General features: G+C 25.2%; 1 protein-coding gene across 1 annotated transcript; it reads right to left on the bottom strand.

Annotated features, from left to right (window-relative positions):
• Positions 1–503: 503 nt before the first annotated feature.
• LOC129973025 (NADH dehydrogenase (ubiquinone) complex I, assembly factor 6-like) lies at positions 504–12,265 on the bottom strand. Its single transcript, XM_056087373.1, has 10 exons — positions 12,083–12,265; positions 10,151–10,250; positions 8,747–8,827; positions 8,609–8,650; positions 6,846–6,902; positions 5,841–5,943; positions 4,348–4,481; positions 3,993–4,094; positions 1,628–1,684; positions 504–778 (listed from the first exon to the last, which is right to left on the bottom strand). The coding sequence occupies exons 1-10, from the start codon at positions 12,262–12,264 to the stop codon at positions 650–652; spliced, it is 987 nt and encodes a 328-aa protein (XP_055943348.1). The 5' UTR covers position 12,265; the 3' UTR covers positions 504–649.
• Between the last annotated feature and the right edge of the window lie 2,756 nt (positions 12,266–15,021).

Genomic DNA, 15,021 nt, shown 5'->3' with positions numbered 1-15,021 from the left:
ATTCATTTTTGTAGTAATCCTAAAATCTTGGTACCAAGATGATGGACGATTTTAGGCGATTTTGGCTTTGGTTAAAAACCAATACAGAATACTTTAACTTGTATTCTATAATGCTCTACATTTAGTTCCACTAAATGTAGAGCATTATCGATTTATATAAAAAAACCCTCTACATACAGCAATAACTCAATTGAAAGTACTGGTATGTTTATTTCACAATGTCTGACCACCATCAAAGTTATGATGGTGATAAAAAATGAATGAGAGTGATATTTCAATATAAATGCAAATTAATATTTTAATAAAAATATTTACAATAGCAAGATATTACAAAGAAGAAAAAAATATAATGTAACAGAATAATGTCATGTTATTAATTAGAGTAATGTATGCTCAAACTGTCTACTAATGTTAGCTATTTCAGCATAAAAAATAAATGACAATGAATAATGTTAAATTTAGGTATTGATGAATTTAAAACAATACATCGATACAAATGACAATTTTATTAACCTGTATAATAATTATTTACAATGAAATAAAACAATATTTACAAATAAGTTAAAAATCGAATTAATATTCTATGCGCAAAGCTAAATTCCAGTTTCTGTCTACATTTTAAACCCCTTTCTTTAACATTTTTAGCCGACTAATAAGTGTTTCTCAATTTATGAAGCCATAGATGAAATGCTAATAAATTATTTCTTCTTTGATTTTTTGGGTGGAACACATCAAAATCTGTTTCTTCCAATGTTTTCAGATAGGTTTCCGTAGCAACCTAACAGGAATAAACAAGAAAATTGATCCCATAACACAGAAGGAAAAATTTTTTCTAAATAAATATATAAAAAATTAATTCTAAAAATTTTAGCAAATAAAATTATCTTTTAGTTTCCATGAAATTAACACGAGTAAAATAGGCTATTTTTGTAGTTGTCAAATGACAAGATTTCAAATGAAATCTTATAAAATAATAATGAAAATTATTGATCTTACAGTTTCTTTAAAATACATATTTGTGATTTAAAATAAATCTCAGATTCTATAATAAATCCTGTTTATTCAAATTATATATGAAAGGATTCAAAATACAGAAAAACATAATAGATGCTCTTACTGTTGTTAACAAAAAACAACAACAAAAAATCACAATCAACACTATTTCTTTTTAAAAAATGGAAGCATAATGCTTATTCATGTGATGAAAGTCCCATGGTATTTATAAATGGGAGTGTCATTCCTCAACTAATTATAAATTGTCACCCACCATGTAGTGAAAGAATAATACACACAGAAAATGAATGATGCATAGTGGGTTTCGAAATTAAATTAGTGCAATTCATTTGAAATACAACACATGAGTATGACTTGATACTATTATACCACTGAATCATTATTATATGAAATTTCTTTTGAAGAGCTAATTTATGATAAATATAGAATTAAAGGATATGCATCATATCAATCTAAAATCATGCAATTGACTAACTTTTGATCAAACAATTACAAAAGCATAATATAATGATAGCATTTTATAAATAAGAACAGTTTATAATAAAAAGTGTGAAAAATAATAAATAAGAAGTTTGAAAGATAGAATTTTAAAGATAAAAAAAATTTAACTTACCGCTGGTAAAAAGATTCGTTTCACTTGCTTTGGTAAATCTGGACTTAATTTTCTTGCCTATGCAACAAAAAATAAAATATTTCAGTTTTGAAAAAAAAAAAAAAAAAAAGGGTACATGAATTGCAAAAATTAGTTAAATAGTGATAAATTAAAGACAATGAAATTATTTAATGCAAAATAAGCTACAAGCAATTTAACTTGATAAAAAAATTAACCTCTCTTAAGTAATCATATATATGATATTGACCTAACATATCTATAAACAGTGCCTGCTCTAGCGGTTACATCGCTCGGGAAAAAAAGACAAATTGCTGCTTCTGAAATATTTACTTTAATATATATATATTATTTTACATTAGTCATCCTTTGTAATAGTTGATTCACCAGGGATATTTGTTATATATAATTTTTAATTAATTCATTCAGATATTAAAGTTATGTTATTTTAATTGTCTTGCATCTACCAAATAGAGGCGAGTCTAACAACATCACAGTGCTATTAAAAACGAAAAGATGCGATTCATCTATCTACTCAATTTTGCGATATTATAACTTCACTTTTTTTATTTGTCTTGTAAACTATATAGAAACTAACAAAACAGAATCTTCCTTCTTTAGTTTTCAACAAAAGAAGAAAATCAAGTTTTTAAATATTTAATGAAATGATGAATATGGTTTGAATTTCAAATCGACAATGTAATCTGTTGTTTGAAATTCAAATTACTACAGAAGTATACTTAAAAAAAAAAAAAAAATGAAATGGTGAAAAGTTTATTTTTATGCAATAATAGTTTAGGAAGTTATTACAGGAAAACTTTGAAATTCAGCTTGATATTTAATTAATAATCTTTTTCTATATTAAAAAAGAAATTCACAGCCAATGATGCTCTCGAATCTTGGTGTCACAAATATACGTTCGATTTGTCCACACCTAAAATAGGCCTAGCTGTATGTTAGATACAATTAAACAATGAAATTTAATACAAAGAGAATGAACAGCTCTAACAAGCCCACATTTTGACTTTACATGTTTTCCATATCCTGATAAAATAATCATCTTTTTATTCATAATGTCTATATTCAAATAATTTCAATAACATAGTAAAATAAATATTCCATCTCCACCTTACACCATAATTCAGTGGCTTTTATTTCTCATCCAATAATATCCTTTTCATTTTATTCAGGTTTTTATATTTAATTATATGTACAATTACAAATAACCAAAAGTGAAAAAAATACCATGACATGCTCCCTAAATCTTTTAATTACCGACTGTTTCTATAAATGTCGAATTATATATTTTAGACAATTAACTTTAATTGTAACTTAGGAAATTTAACTTCTAATTCAGCACAGACTTTTGCACCAATAAAACTATAGGCTAAATTGATTTTAATCATTATTTAAGATTAATTAAATTTCTGAGAATTAAACTGTGTTCCACTTTGATAATTTAATTGGAAAAATATTAATATTAAAAATGAAGGAAAAATATTTAACTTTTTATTTCATTATATATAACTGCATGACTGATGGAAAAAAATATAAATAACTGTACAATTTGGGACTTAATTGGTTTTATATTGAATGTTTGTATCTTTACATTGGAATACATTAAAACAAAAATATAAAGATTCTAATATTTTGGGAACAAATGCACAGTAATTTCTTTACTACCCATAGTTGTTAATTCTAGAATATCATTTTAAAAAACTGTTCTAAGTAAAAAGGTGCTTTAACATTCACACACTTACAAAATGATACCCCCCCCATCTTTCTGCAACATACTAGATTAAAAAATTTGTTAGCTCAGAAATTTACTATTTATTAAATCTGAATTGTATAGCACTCTTCGGAAATAAAAATTGTTTAAAAATATTTCCATGTTCTTTTTAAGTTATGTTGCAGATTATCAGAGGTTGATGCTCCACCTATTTCTATAGATAATCAGTATTTTACTATATTTAAAAACAATTTAAATTTTAAATATGTATCATATATTGCAGTTTAAATTCTTAGCATGCTAATAAAGGTAACAGTTTTTCTATCATATTTGGCATTTTGTTTAATCTAAAATTGGAAAATTCACAAGGTTTCATTTAATGTTTTATAAAATATCAAGTAATTGATATTTGAGATCAGATAATATTGAGATGTAAACTTAGAGTAATGAAAAACTAACATATTGAATAGTAAACATTCATCAAATTATTTTTTTATTTAAATTTTTTTAAAAACAATTCCAAAAGTTACATTATTTGGTAATGCTTTCTTTAATGCTTTCAAGAAAAATATTTTAAAATCCTACTGATTAAAATATACACACAAATGTAATACACACTTACTAAAAATTGTGACTTACTAATTTTAAATGCTGATGTGCAACTGTAGAAAGTTCAAAGACTGCATCTTGTAGTTTCTTTTTCTGATCCGCATGAAATAGCATCTCTTGTGATATTTTGTGCTAAAAAATTAAAACAAGTACTAATATGCAAAATCTGTAAATAAAATAAGCTAAAATTCCAAAAGTTGTCTTGAAATTTAAAAACTAAATATTGATCTCACTATATTGATAAATTAAAGTTGTTAAGGCTTTAATGGAGTATTTTCAATAGCTAGTAATACAATAATAATAATAAAGGAAAAAAAAAAAAAAAAAAGGACATGTTAAAATTTTCTTAATATTTATTTGAAATATATTCACTTCAGGAAGTTACTTTGCTCATTATTTCTAGCGGTAGAAACAATCGACCTCTTGATGCATTGAATGGAATTCCTCTTAAAAAGTTGCCAATCCCTTGTGATTTTCCAATGTGACTTGCTGCATGATCGCAGTGTACATCAGATATACCTAAATTCCATAATACAAATGTGTAAATAATACAAATTTACACATTAGAAATGTTATATATATATATATATATATATATATATATATGAAACAACATAATTATGATCATATGAGAAAATAACTATTCTAAAGCAAAGCAGTAAGCTTCTTTTCAACAACATTTTGCTACTTTTTTTTTCTTTTGCACATGCTTACAAGAACATATATTTACTGCAGGTACTGCAGGTTATTAATTATTTTCTTTATTAATTACAAAATAAAATAATGTTGAATTCTCCAAAGCTAAATGATAAGTATATATATTCAATTTCTATACAGTACTTTAGGACTTTTCGGACATAAAACGTATTAAGACATAAATTTAAGATGCCTTTTTTCAGTAATTAGTTACTAAATTTAAAGGTCCAAATAAATTTTCCAATTGAAATATCCATTTATCTGTTGCTATAGAAATAACACATTATAAATCTAAATATATATTTTGCAAAAGTGATAGTACACATATTATAGAAATAACACATTATAAATCTAAATGTATGTTTTGCAAAAGTGATAGTACTGAAATTTAAAAGATTATTTCAATCAACAAAAGTAATATTTGACAAACAGAGAAGTCAAAAAATTTTTTTATTCATAGTTTAAAATCTTGATGAACAAATAAAAACAGAAAAATATATCCTAGGGAATAAAAAAAAAAAAAAAAAAAAACTAATATGCAGAATAGAGAATTTTTCCATAAAACACAAGTGTTTCATAGTCATTATCATGATAAAGAAATCTGAATAATAATTACTTTGATAAATAAGAATTTTACAATAAAAATTTTAAAACCATATTTATAGCATAATCAGAAAAAGAAGAAAAAAAAATGCTTTCAAATACTCAAATAAATACTTTTAATGTGATATATTTATAAACTCTGTAAAGAAGTTTATTTCTTGTTTTATACCTAGTCAAAAAAAAAAAAAAAAATGCATTTCAAATATACAAATGCAAATAAATATTTTTTGAAAATGTAATTGACATACTTTTTTTTTTCATTTAATCAGAAATCAATGTTTTTATGATTATGTTTACAAACTCAAAACACAATTTAGATTTTTTTTTTTTTTGCAAAATTAAAAGAAAAAAAATATTTCTTTTAGTTCTCCCCATTCCACCCCCTTAAAATGCATCAAAGTAATTATAAAATTACACAAAATAATAAAAAAATCATTAAATGCTATGAAATCATAATGATATTAAAAATTAAGATATTTATGTAAGAAAATACTGTAATAATTTACACAGTCAGCATTATACGAGAATTATAATTCAATCAATTATTAAATAAGATAGCAATACAAATCTGATTATTACCTGAAGCTTGTAAAATTAAATAATATATGGATACAACAGCTTGGTCACAATAATTTTCAAGATCCTTCACAGATACAAATGGTTTATCAGTTAAGAGACTTTCCTGGAAGAAACAAACATAAAAAATTATAATTCACTGGTTAAAATAATTTAGAGACCTAATGGCTTATTTTTAAATACTTCAGAAAATACAGTTTAGGAAACGAAAAAGATAAAATATTTTGCTATGGTAGAATGCTATGAAGCACATACTATAGTAGAAACTATGGTATGTATATATTATGGTAGAATAAAAGAATCAACTTTCATTTATTTTTAACAATGAAATTTTAAAAACAGTTTTAAGCTTTTTTTATAATTCAAAAGTGTGAAAAGTCTACAGTTTCTAATAAAATAATTTTTGATGAAATGAAAATAAAAAGTATAGCCATTAAAAATGTAAATATATTTGTTTATATTTGTAAGAATATACTTGATTTCAGATCATATATGAAAAATTTATTGAATTTTTGTACATAAGATTAAAGCATTTGAAAAGCATAATATAAATAAGTTTAAAATTGTGATGCTACATAGTGAATTAACAACTTTGTTGTAAAATAATATAAAAAAAGGAACTTTTTGATATTAATGTAATAAGTAAAAACTAATAAAAAATACCAATAATTCTAGTTTTAATTATCAAAAATAACATTAACAGTAATTAAAATTAAAAACATTTCAGTACTGAAAAATTTGGTATGAATTTTGTTTTGACTATAATGTAATTCCTCTCTCTGAGTCTATCATAATTTATCTATCTCTGTCATAATTTAATATCTACAGTGTAAAAATCCGCACACAAATACATCATATTACAATAAAAATTATTAGCAACTTTTTAAAGCAAATTGATCAAATAAATCATATGAAATCATTCTCAGAAATGAATAAAAATGTTTTTAACACAAAAGAACCGATTAATCTATACTGAATTCCAAAATACAGAAATAAGTTTCAACTTACACGACTAGCTATTAGACGAAGAAGCCAAGACTTTGATAATTTGACACGATTTATAACCTGAGGGAACAGAACAATGTAGCAATTAAAATAATAATGCAAAAGGTACATAAAACACTATAAAGGTAATTTCAAAATCAATGGGTACTTCTGAGAATTATGCAAACATCAAAAGATATTTGTATGATTCATGTAATTGACGCAGTTTATATATTCAATTGAATTGTTTGACATGTATTTGCAGTATTATTATTATTATTTTTTTAAAAGAATCAAATGGCTGGGTTAAGATTTAAAATCAATTTATGTTCATTTACATATAAAAAATAACTAATTTAAAACATAATTTAATCGATGTAATAATCTAAAGCACAGCAGATGTGAAATATGATATACATTTCACTAATTTTTTAAAAAGATTTTTGGGAAGTGATTTGTTTATCTTCATCACAACCTTTGTCTTAAAAATCGCCTGAGGAAAAATTCAAACAAATTTGTCTTAGTCGAAACTTAGTCACTTCACTTCTATAGAAAATGAATTTTTTTATTTTATAAATTTTAGTCAAAGGGTTAAAACTGTTGGCTTGAAAATAAAAAAAGACTAAGACAATTTCTCACCATTTAAATCCTCATTTTCATAAATTGTCTTTAGTACAAATCATTCATAAACAGATTGACATCTGTCCAGCAATATAAATAAAAAGCCATAATATTCTGACTAGCCACAATATTCAAATAAAAAGTTTTTATTTCACAAAATGGGGATGTTTAAAAATTACAGATCACCTGATTTTGGAAAAGGATATTAATTAGTATCTATTCAGATGCAGAGAAACTTAGTAAAATATTAAACAATGGCAATGTTATGATTCAGTAAGTTTTCTGCTTAAATGTCAGCAAATTATTTGTTCAAAGTGTAAAACACAATATGCTGTATATAAAACTATTATTGCAAAAGTTAAGTTTTAAAAAAACATTTGAAATAAATATTGGTGCTGACATATGACATGACTAAATGTCACATCAAATTTGATAAACTATTTTATTGATGAAAAAACTTATATATAAATTAGCTAAATCCACTAAAAAATTGCTGTGTATGATATGTTTCATACTGCATCATAAAATGCCATACATTATAAGTGGTTATAACTGTTACATCAAAATTTTATCTGCTTTCTATGCATTGTTTTTAATATACGATATTTTGATATAAACAAAAACAATACATATATTCAAAAAAAGTACTCATTATTACTCAGGCATTATTCAATGCACACTAGCTTCTTTTCAAAAATAAATTATTTATAACTATCAAGAATCAGAGAAAAATAATAAAATTTTTAGAAATTCATCTTTATAATATTTTATAAGTGACTATGCTGTCTATGCATATTTTTTAAATAACATTATATGGAAAGTTTCAAACTTTTATTTTCTTGTGTCATACATAATTTTATTATTTCCATATTAGTTCACAGTTCCAATAACATGAAACAATTTTGTAAAACATAAACCTGCAGAAAAATGTAAAAATATATAATTCTATGTAGTAATTAAGGATAAAATCATTTCTCATCTTCCAAAAAAATTACATAAGAATTTTTTCCCAAAAAGCAAAGTTTATGTATCTGTTATTTCACAAAATTGTTTCCTTAAAATATCTTTAAATCAAATATAAAAAGATATCTATACTTTTGTAGAATTTTACTAATTCAAAAATCTTGAAAGAAAAAACAATACCAGAATTTTAGAATAATACAAACTTTGGCTAATTCTTGAATTACAGGTTGTTCAGGAGGATTATTCTGAAAGAAATAAAAAAATTGAACATCATTTTTTTTTTAAAAAAAAGGTGATAAAATAATTTAATTGATAAAATTTTATATTAATTTAAAACTTACATTATATGTTTTATCTAAGGCATCTTTCCAAAATTTCATTCTCATCTCTCCGATTGTGGAAGTGGATACAGAATCTCTGACCTATCAACAAAATATTTTTAGATTAAAATTTAAACATGCAATTAAATATTATAACATAAAATTAGAATAAATAATATATAGATGATTCTTCCAAAAAACTATTAATAATATATGTATTTGCAAACAATGATACTTAGAGAACTGGCAGTAGTGAAGAAATATATTCTAACTCATAAATAATCATTCACACAAATCTATTTTATTTAATAGTTTATACTCAGCAAAGTGGCAGATTTCCATCTAGGTCAACTTAGATGAAAATCTCATCTAAGGGCCACTGGACTAAGATGGGGCTGCAAGAAAGTGGATTCAAAAATATTAACAACCTAGTTACCAAATAAATTTTTTAAAAATAAAAAAATTATATAAATTATAAAATATTACGATAATTATAACACTTTAATCAGGTTTCTATATGCTTCATTACAATGACTTAATTATTACAGAATTTATAAGCACAAAGCATCTGCTTAAATAATATTGTGAACAAAGGTGAATGTTGTGGAGTTGCAAGTCATAATACATAAATAAACATACACTTTTTCTCAAAGATACAAAATAAAAAATTAGCTACCAGTTTATTAAAAGTAGGATCTCTTATATTCATAACCTAAGTTCACTACTAGCTGAACAGATGTGCAAATAAATTGTGTTAAATTTTACACATCATTCCTTTTTTTTAATTCTTTTTTCTCAGCTGAGTATAGATATAGAAATGTTATTTATAAACAACTGCAGAAAACGAGTGTTGTTGCAAAATGATAGCACCTGACATAATGCAATGAATTCACAAAACTGTTACAAACTAGAAGAAGTTTCTGTACTTCTACATAAACTTAGCAGCTTTTATAATTCAGACCTTACTTCAAGCAATTAATAGCTTTTCCTAACATTAAGGGGAAAAAGAAAAAAAAAAAAGAAAAAAAAAACTATGCAGTTGGCAATTTTCAATAAATACCAAATCCCAGGTTGAAATTCAGCATTTATTTAAAAAAAAAGGCTACTTGGCCAATTTGATGAATACTATTTTAACCAAATGGCATGGAAGCATATAGTCTTATGCCAAAAATAGTCCTTTGAGAAGCAGAAATACGATGATACTGAAAATAATGGTGAGAAATTACTCATAAAAAAATATGGGGGATTGAATTTTTGCAACTTTTCTACTTTGACTGAATTAACTGTTTGTTATTGAGTTGACTATACACTTCTTGGATTGCTAAATTATATTTTGGGGATATACAAAATCTAGTGATAACTATTTCAGCTAATATCTTTGTTCCAGGGGAAAAAAACAGTCAATAAGAGTTTAGAGGTGCTTACCTGTGCTATTTCAACATTAAAAGCTCTAACAGCAAATGCAGCTGATTTAACTGGTTCTGACAAAAGCAATGTGCATAAATAATTCTCATAATCATATTTCCTATACAAGGGGGAAAAAAGACAGTTCAGCAAAATGTATACTTATCATTATATAGATTTAACAAAATATCTCATTACTACTAAAAGATTCTAAATATATAGTTGGAAAAAATCTGAAATATCTTCTAAGTAAAAGGAAAGATAAGATTTTTTTTTTTTTTTTGATAAAAGGAGATAAATTCAAAAATAAGATTCTATTTTAACCACCTGTGTAGAACATATTCTTGCTTTTCTCATTAGCAATAAATCTACCTATTACATTTGGAAATACAATAAGAAAAGATAATTAGAGCTTATTTTCTATATGCATACTACAGTTAGTTCTCATATAAAATATTAAATACTAATGTGGCAATGGATTATTTTTTATACACACATAAGAAAAATCTTTGGTATAGCACATATACCACTATAAGGAAACAGATTAATAAATGATTATTCTCATGGTTCTCTTTTAAAAGCAATAATTGCAGTTATTTATAATTCGTTAATGAAAGAAATCCATGATTAGATTTCGGTAGATTTTATGCATAACATAGTAAAGAGCAAAATCCTCTCATTATTGCAAAATGAATTTTTAGTTACAATTAAAAACTTTTAATAAAAAATCTTTGTATAAAAGATTTATGAATGTAATATATAATTTTTTTTAATAAAATGCATATCCAAAAGAAAAAAAAAAAACACTTTATTATATGAACAGCAGCACATGAAATACTCTATTCTTAACATTATCTCATTTAATAATACATTGTACTAATGAACAAATTAAATATTATCTTTGTCAAACAAAGTGTAAATATGTTCCATTTCATAATCTAATAAGACAAATGAATAAATCTTTTATAGCAAATACTCATTTAATACCATTTCTATTGTAATTAAAGAACATAATTTAAATAGAGTTTATAACTGATTAGCATAAATATCAAATTTTGAAACTATTTAAATATATTGACAGTGAAAGAATATTTAGATTAATAATTTGCACTGCTCATTTTCTTAATGATTAAACTACACCATTTTCTCTAATAAATTTGTTTTATTTTCATGCATTTACTCTGGCCAATGTAACTTAAAAAAAATTCACAATTTTTTAAAGTTAGAAATAAACATATTTGATTGAACATTGAAGGATTTTTCAAAAAATAACAGAAAACTGTGAAACTTTATAAAATGAAAACATCATAAAAATATTTTAGAATTTTTGCTGTAAATTATTAAATAGTATTTTTGAGCTTCATTCATATGAATTAAAATGCCTTCTTTCTTTTTATTTCTTTATTTTCATGCTACTCAATAATATTCTAGATCTCGTAATATTTCGTAATGATAAAGCAGATCATATAATACTCTATATATCCATTATTCAGATTAAGTACAATTCCAATCCATTACTAAAACCTTTATACGTAAATCAATTCAATTCTATGATGTTCTGCTGAGAGAATGTTCAATGTTGTTTAGTACAGTAAAAAGAAAAACTATACGGCGAATACGATAAAAAAATCTTTATAGCTGGAAAAAAAAAATCACCAACATTTAGACTATTAGCTTTTCATAGCAGTCTTTCTGTTTAGTTTGTGGTAATTTCATTAATTTTTATTTTGTATTAGGGAGTTATTTTTCTGATAGTAAATAAATAAAATAGAACGCTTCGAATTATTTTGGAACGTCCAAGTGATTTGAAGAGTGATTTAATGAAAAAAATAAATATATAAGTATTTACAAAACACATTAATTATGAAATCCATTTTCATAAAAGTCAGTATATTATATATATAGTGAGTTATAGAATAACTGATCAAGTTTCTTTTTCTCTCTACAACCTACCGAACTACTTCTTGACAATATTGATAAGAATCAAACTTCTTAGTAGAAATTCTGCGTTCATTATATGATACTGTAGAAGGATTTGCGAAAAATGTAGGAGCAAGTTTTCCAACATCAAACTTCAAAATACCTTTCACAAAAGTATCACTATTATTAAAAATAATCCGCATGGGCGCAGCCATATTGTTTGTTTATATATCAAGTAAATGAAATTATTGAGTAGTTCTCTTTCTTCTCAAGATGAATTCCTCCTTTTAAATATTTATGCTCTCTGGTAACTTAGTGACTATAAAAATTGTTCATAAAAAAACTCTGTTTAAAAATTAGAAAAACAAAAAGAATTAATAAGTTTTAGAAACTTTGAACGGTTTTTGTTTTTGTTCGTTATTAAAGCTGCCGAGCAATGATATTACTGATACCACTAATGCATGTTACTAATAGCGATTTACTGCTAATTCTGAAGATATAAAACAGTCTTTAAAAAATGAACTGAAAGGAAGGAAGTTCTTGCCATTGATATTTTCATTATTGCTGTTTGTTGAGATTAATATGTAATGGGACAATGCACCTGCTTCTCGCATTTACTGGTAAACTAGTAATCAGGAGTCCATTCATATTCGGTTGAGAAATGGATGTTGTTTCTTTATTAAATAATAGTATTTCATCAATTGGATTTTAACTTAAGGCTATTTCCGCCATTAAACAAATTCAAAGTTCAAAAAATACAAATTATTCAAAATAATGATAATAACGCAAACTAGCGTCGTAACTTAGAAGAAAAATTTCATTTCGAATTATATAAGAATTGTTTTTAATTTAATTTCAGAATGAAAGGAGGAAGAACATTTTCAGATATTGAATCTCCCTCAATCATGTCCAACAAACAAAACAAATAATCACTGCTCCTTACAAATATAACTGAAAATATAGCCTGAAAACTAAACCGGTTATCAGCATTTGGCAGCTTTTACAATTAGAGTTTCGCAAAAACTTTCCTCTCGTTGAATTAAAGAAAATAAATTGAAAAGTGTTTTTTCTTCTCTTCAGAATCTTCTGAGTAGAGTGAAGATCTGCTTTTTGGAATTCTGCAATAGATTTCTAGAATATTAATCCATATATATAATAAGTATGAATTCCAAATTAAAACTGTCAGCTGATGTAAGCCGGCCTTTTTCATTATAATTGATATGCTTGTACAATAAAGTTTCGATTCAAACAACTTACTTTCATTTCTACTTTATAGAATTTTAATTTCTATCGTTCTTTGTGAAATGGAAATAGAGAAACATTTAATAGTTTTGTTGATGGAATACAGAATTGTGATTTAAATATACTAAATTCTATTTTCTACTTAACCTTTTTATTTAGATGATTCCATTCGCTTGATCACATTCTTTGTTTTGCATCTATTTACAACCAAATTAATTGATATTATACAAATTCAATATCTAAGAATGACCGCTATCTAATTACTACAAAGTTGTATGTATATATGATATGGTACAGATTGATTAAAATGAAAATGCATAATGAACGATAGAGAACGAAAGTAAGATTTCACAAAAAATCTGTTGTATATCAGTACTTGATGGACATTAAATCTGTCAAAGGATAAATGCCCTGGTCAGGGGTGGATACAAAGGAAGGTTTTATAACCTCCCAAACCTTACACAGTATTTTTCTGGCCTGGAAAAAATGCTGCTATGAGGTTGATCGTATTTGAGCAGTTGATTGGACTATATATGATTGTTTGATGAAAAAAAAACTTTGATCGAAACCAATTCGCCACTGGAAACTCTAGTGTGAAGTCATTGTTATGAACACTAAGCATTAAATATTTTATATAGGCTTGTCAAGTTGGAGTTCCCACAAAACGAACGAAAAATTCATGAAGAGATATATGAGTATATATGAGTACAACCGTAATGAATTCAAATAGCACCAATCACTAAAATATTATAGTGATCAGTTTATATTCATAAATAATTATAATAACTCGAATATTATTGACAGATGAATATTAATCATTCTAAATGTTTGACATTCTTTATTTGCTGGATTAAAGTCCCATTTTAAAACTACTGAAAGATTATTTGGTGATCGACTTGGTAATTTTGAGTTAAGATCAAATGATTAGAAAGTCACCTGAAGTGGCATTCCATTAACCGAAATGAAATACCACATCAATGTTTGATCCACATTAACAGCCTTACCATGCATTAGGACTATACACACGAGAGATCTTCAGTAGAATCAAGTATCAAACTCACTTTCCACAGAAGCCGAAATTGCAAACGGATCACCTCAGCTCTATTCCCTAATATTTATCTCAGAACATAATTCAGATGTTATGCGAAAGTTTGGAGAGGGGATACCAGCTCAGATGTCGTTTCGTCATCTTACCGTGGTTCAAAATTACGAGGTCCATCCCAAAATAGTCATCGTGTTGCTTTAAAAACGGGACGTTAATATAACTAAACTAAACTAAACATAATAAAATTATCTTTATTATCTGATGAAAATATTTTGTTTTGTTTTGACTTAATTAGGTAATCGGTTGGTTCGTAGACTTAATTATTGCTGAAAATTCAATTAAATACAGTGCGCTTATCGAACATAATTTGTTCCCGAATTTTACTCGTAATGGACACACTCGTTAAGCGAGCAATCCTTCCCAAAGAAATCGTTGTAACATAGAACAATGCGTTCTACCCCCCCCCCCCTCCAAAAAAAACAATACTCAACTGAATTTTTAATAATGTATTATTATTAACTATATTATGAATAATGTATTATAATACATGCTTTTAAAAAAGAAAATTGTCTAAAGACATTTTTTTTAGCTACGCTTCAGAATTTGGAGGAAATGAGACACAACATTATCGTTAAATGAATTTTCAGCGCGCATAGTTATTGTTTTACTAGGGTAATAAATCTCA

This window comes from Argiope bruennichi, chromosome 6 (assembly GCF_947563725.1).
Source record: "Argiope bruennichi chromosome 6, qqArgBrue1.1, whole genome shotgun sequence".
NCBI lineage: Eukaryota > Metazoa > Arthropoda > Arachnida > Araneae > Araneidae > Argiope > Argiope bruennichi.
The sequence above is the reverse complement of the archived record's forward strand: the minus strand, read 5'-3'. Positions and strand labels throughout refer to the sequence as shown.

What these genes read in the sequence shown, in the direction of transcription:
- LOC129973025 (XM_056087373.1), bottom strand. Translation starts at nt 12,264, where the DNA reads ATGGCTGCGCCCATGCGGATTATTTTTAATAATAGTGATACTTTTGTG. An exon ending in CCTTAGATAAAACATATAAT is followed by an intron (nt 8,651 to 8,746) that starts GTAAGTTTTAAA and finishes TATTTCTTTCAG; the next exon opens with AATAATCCTCCTGAACAACC. An exon ending in AACGAATCTTTTTACCAGCG is followed by an intron (nt 779 to 1,627) that starts GTAAGTTAAATT and finishes TATTCCTGTTAG; the next exon opens with GTTGCTACGGAAACCTATCT.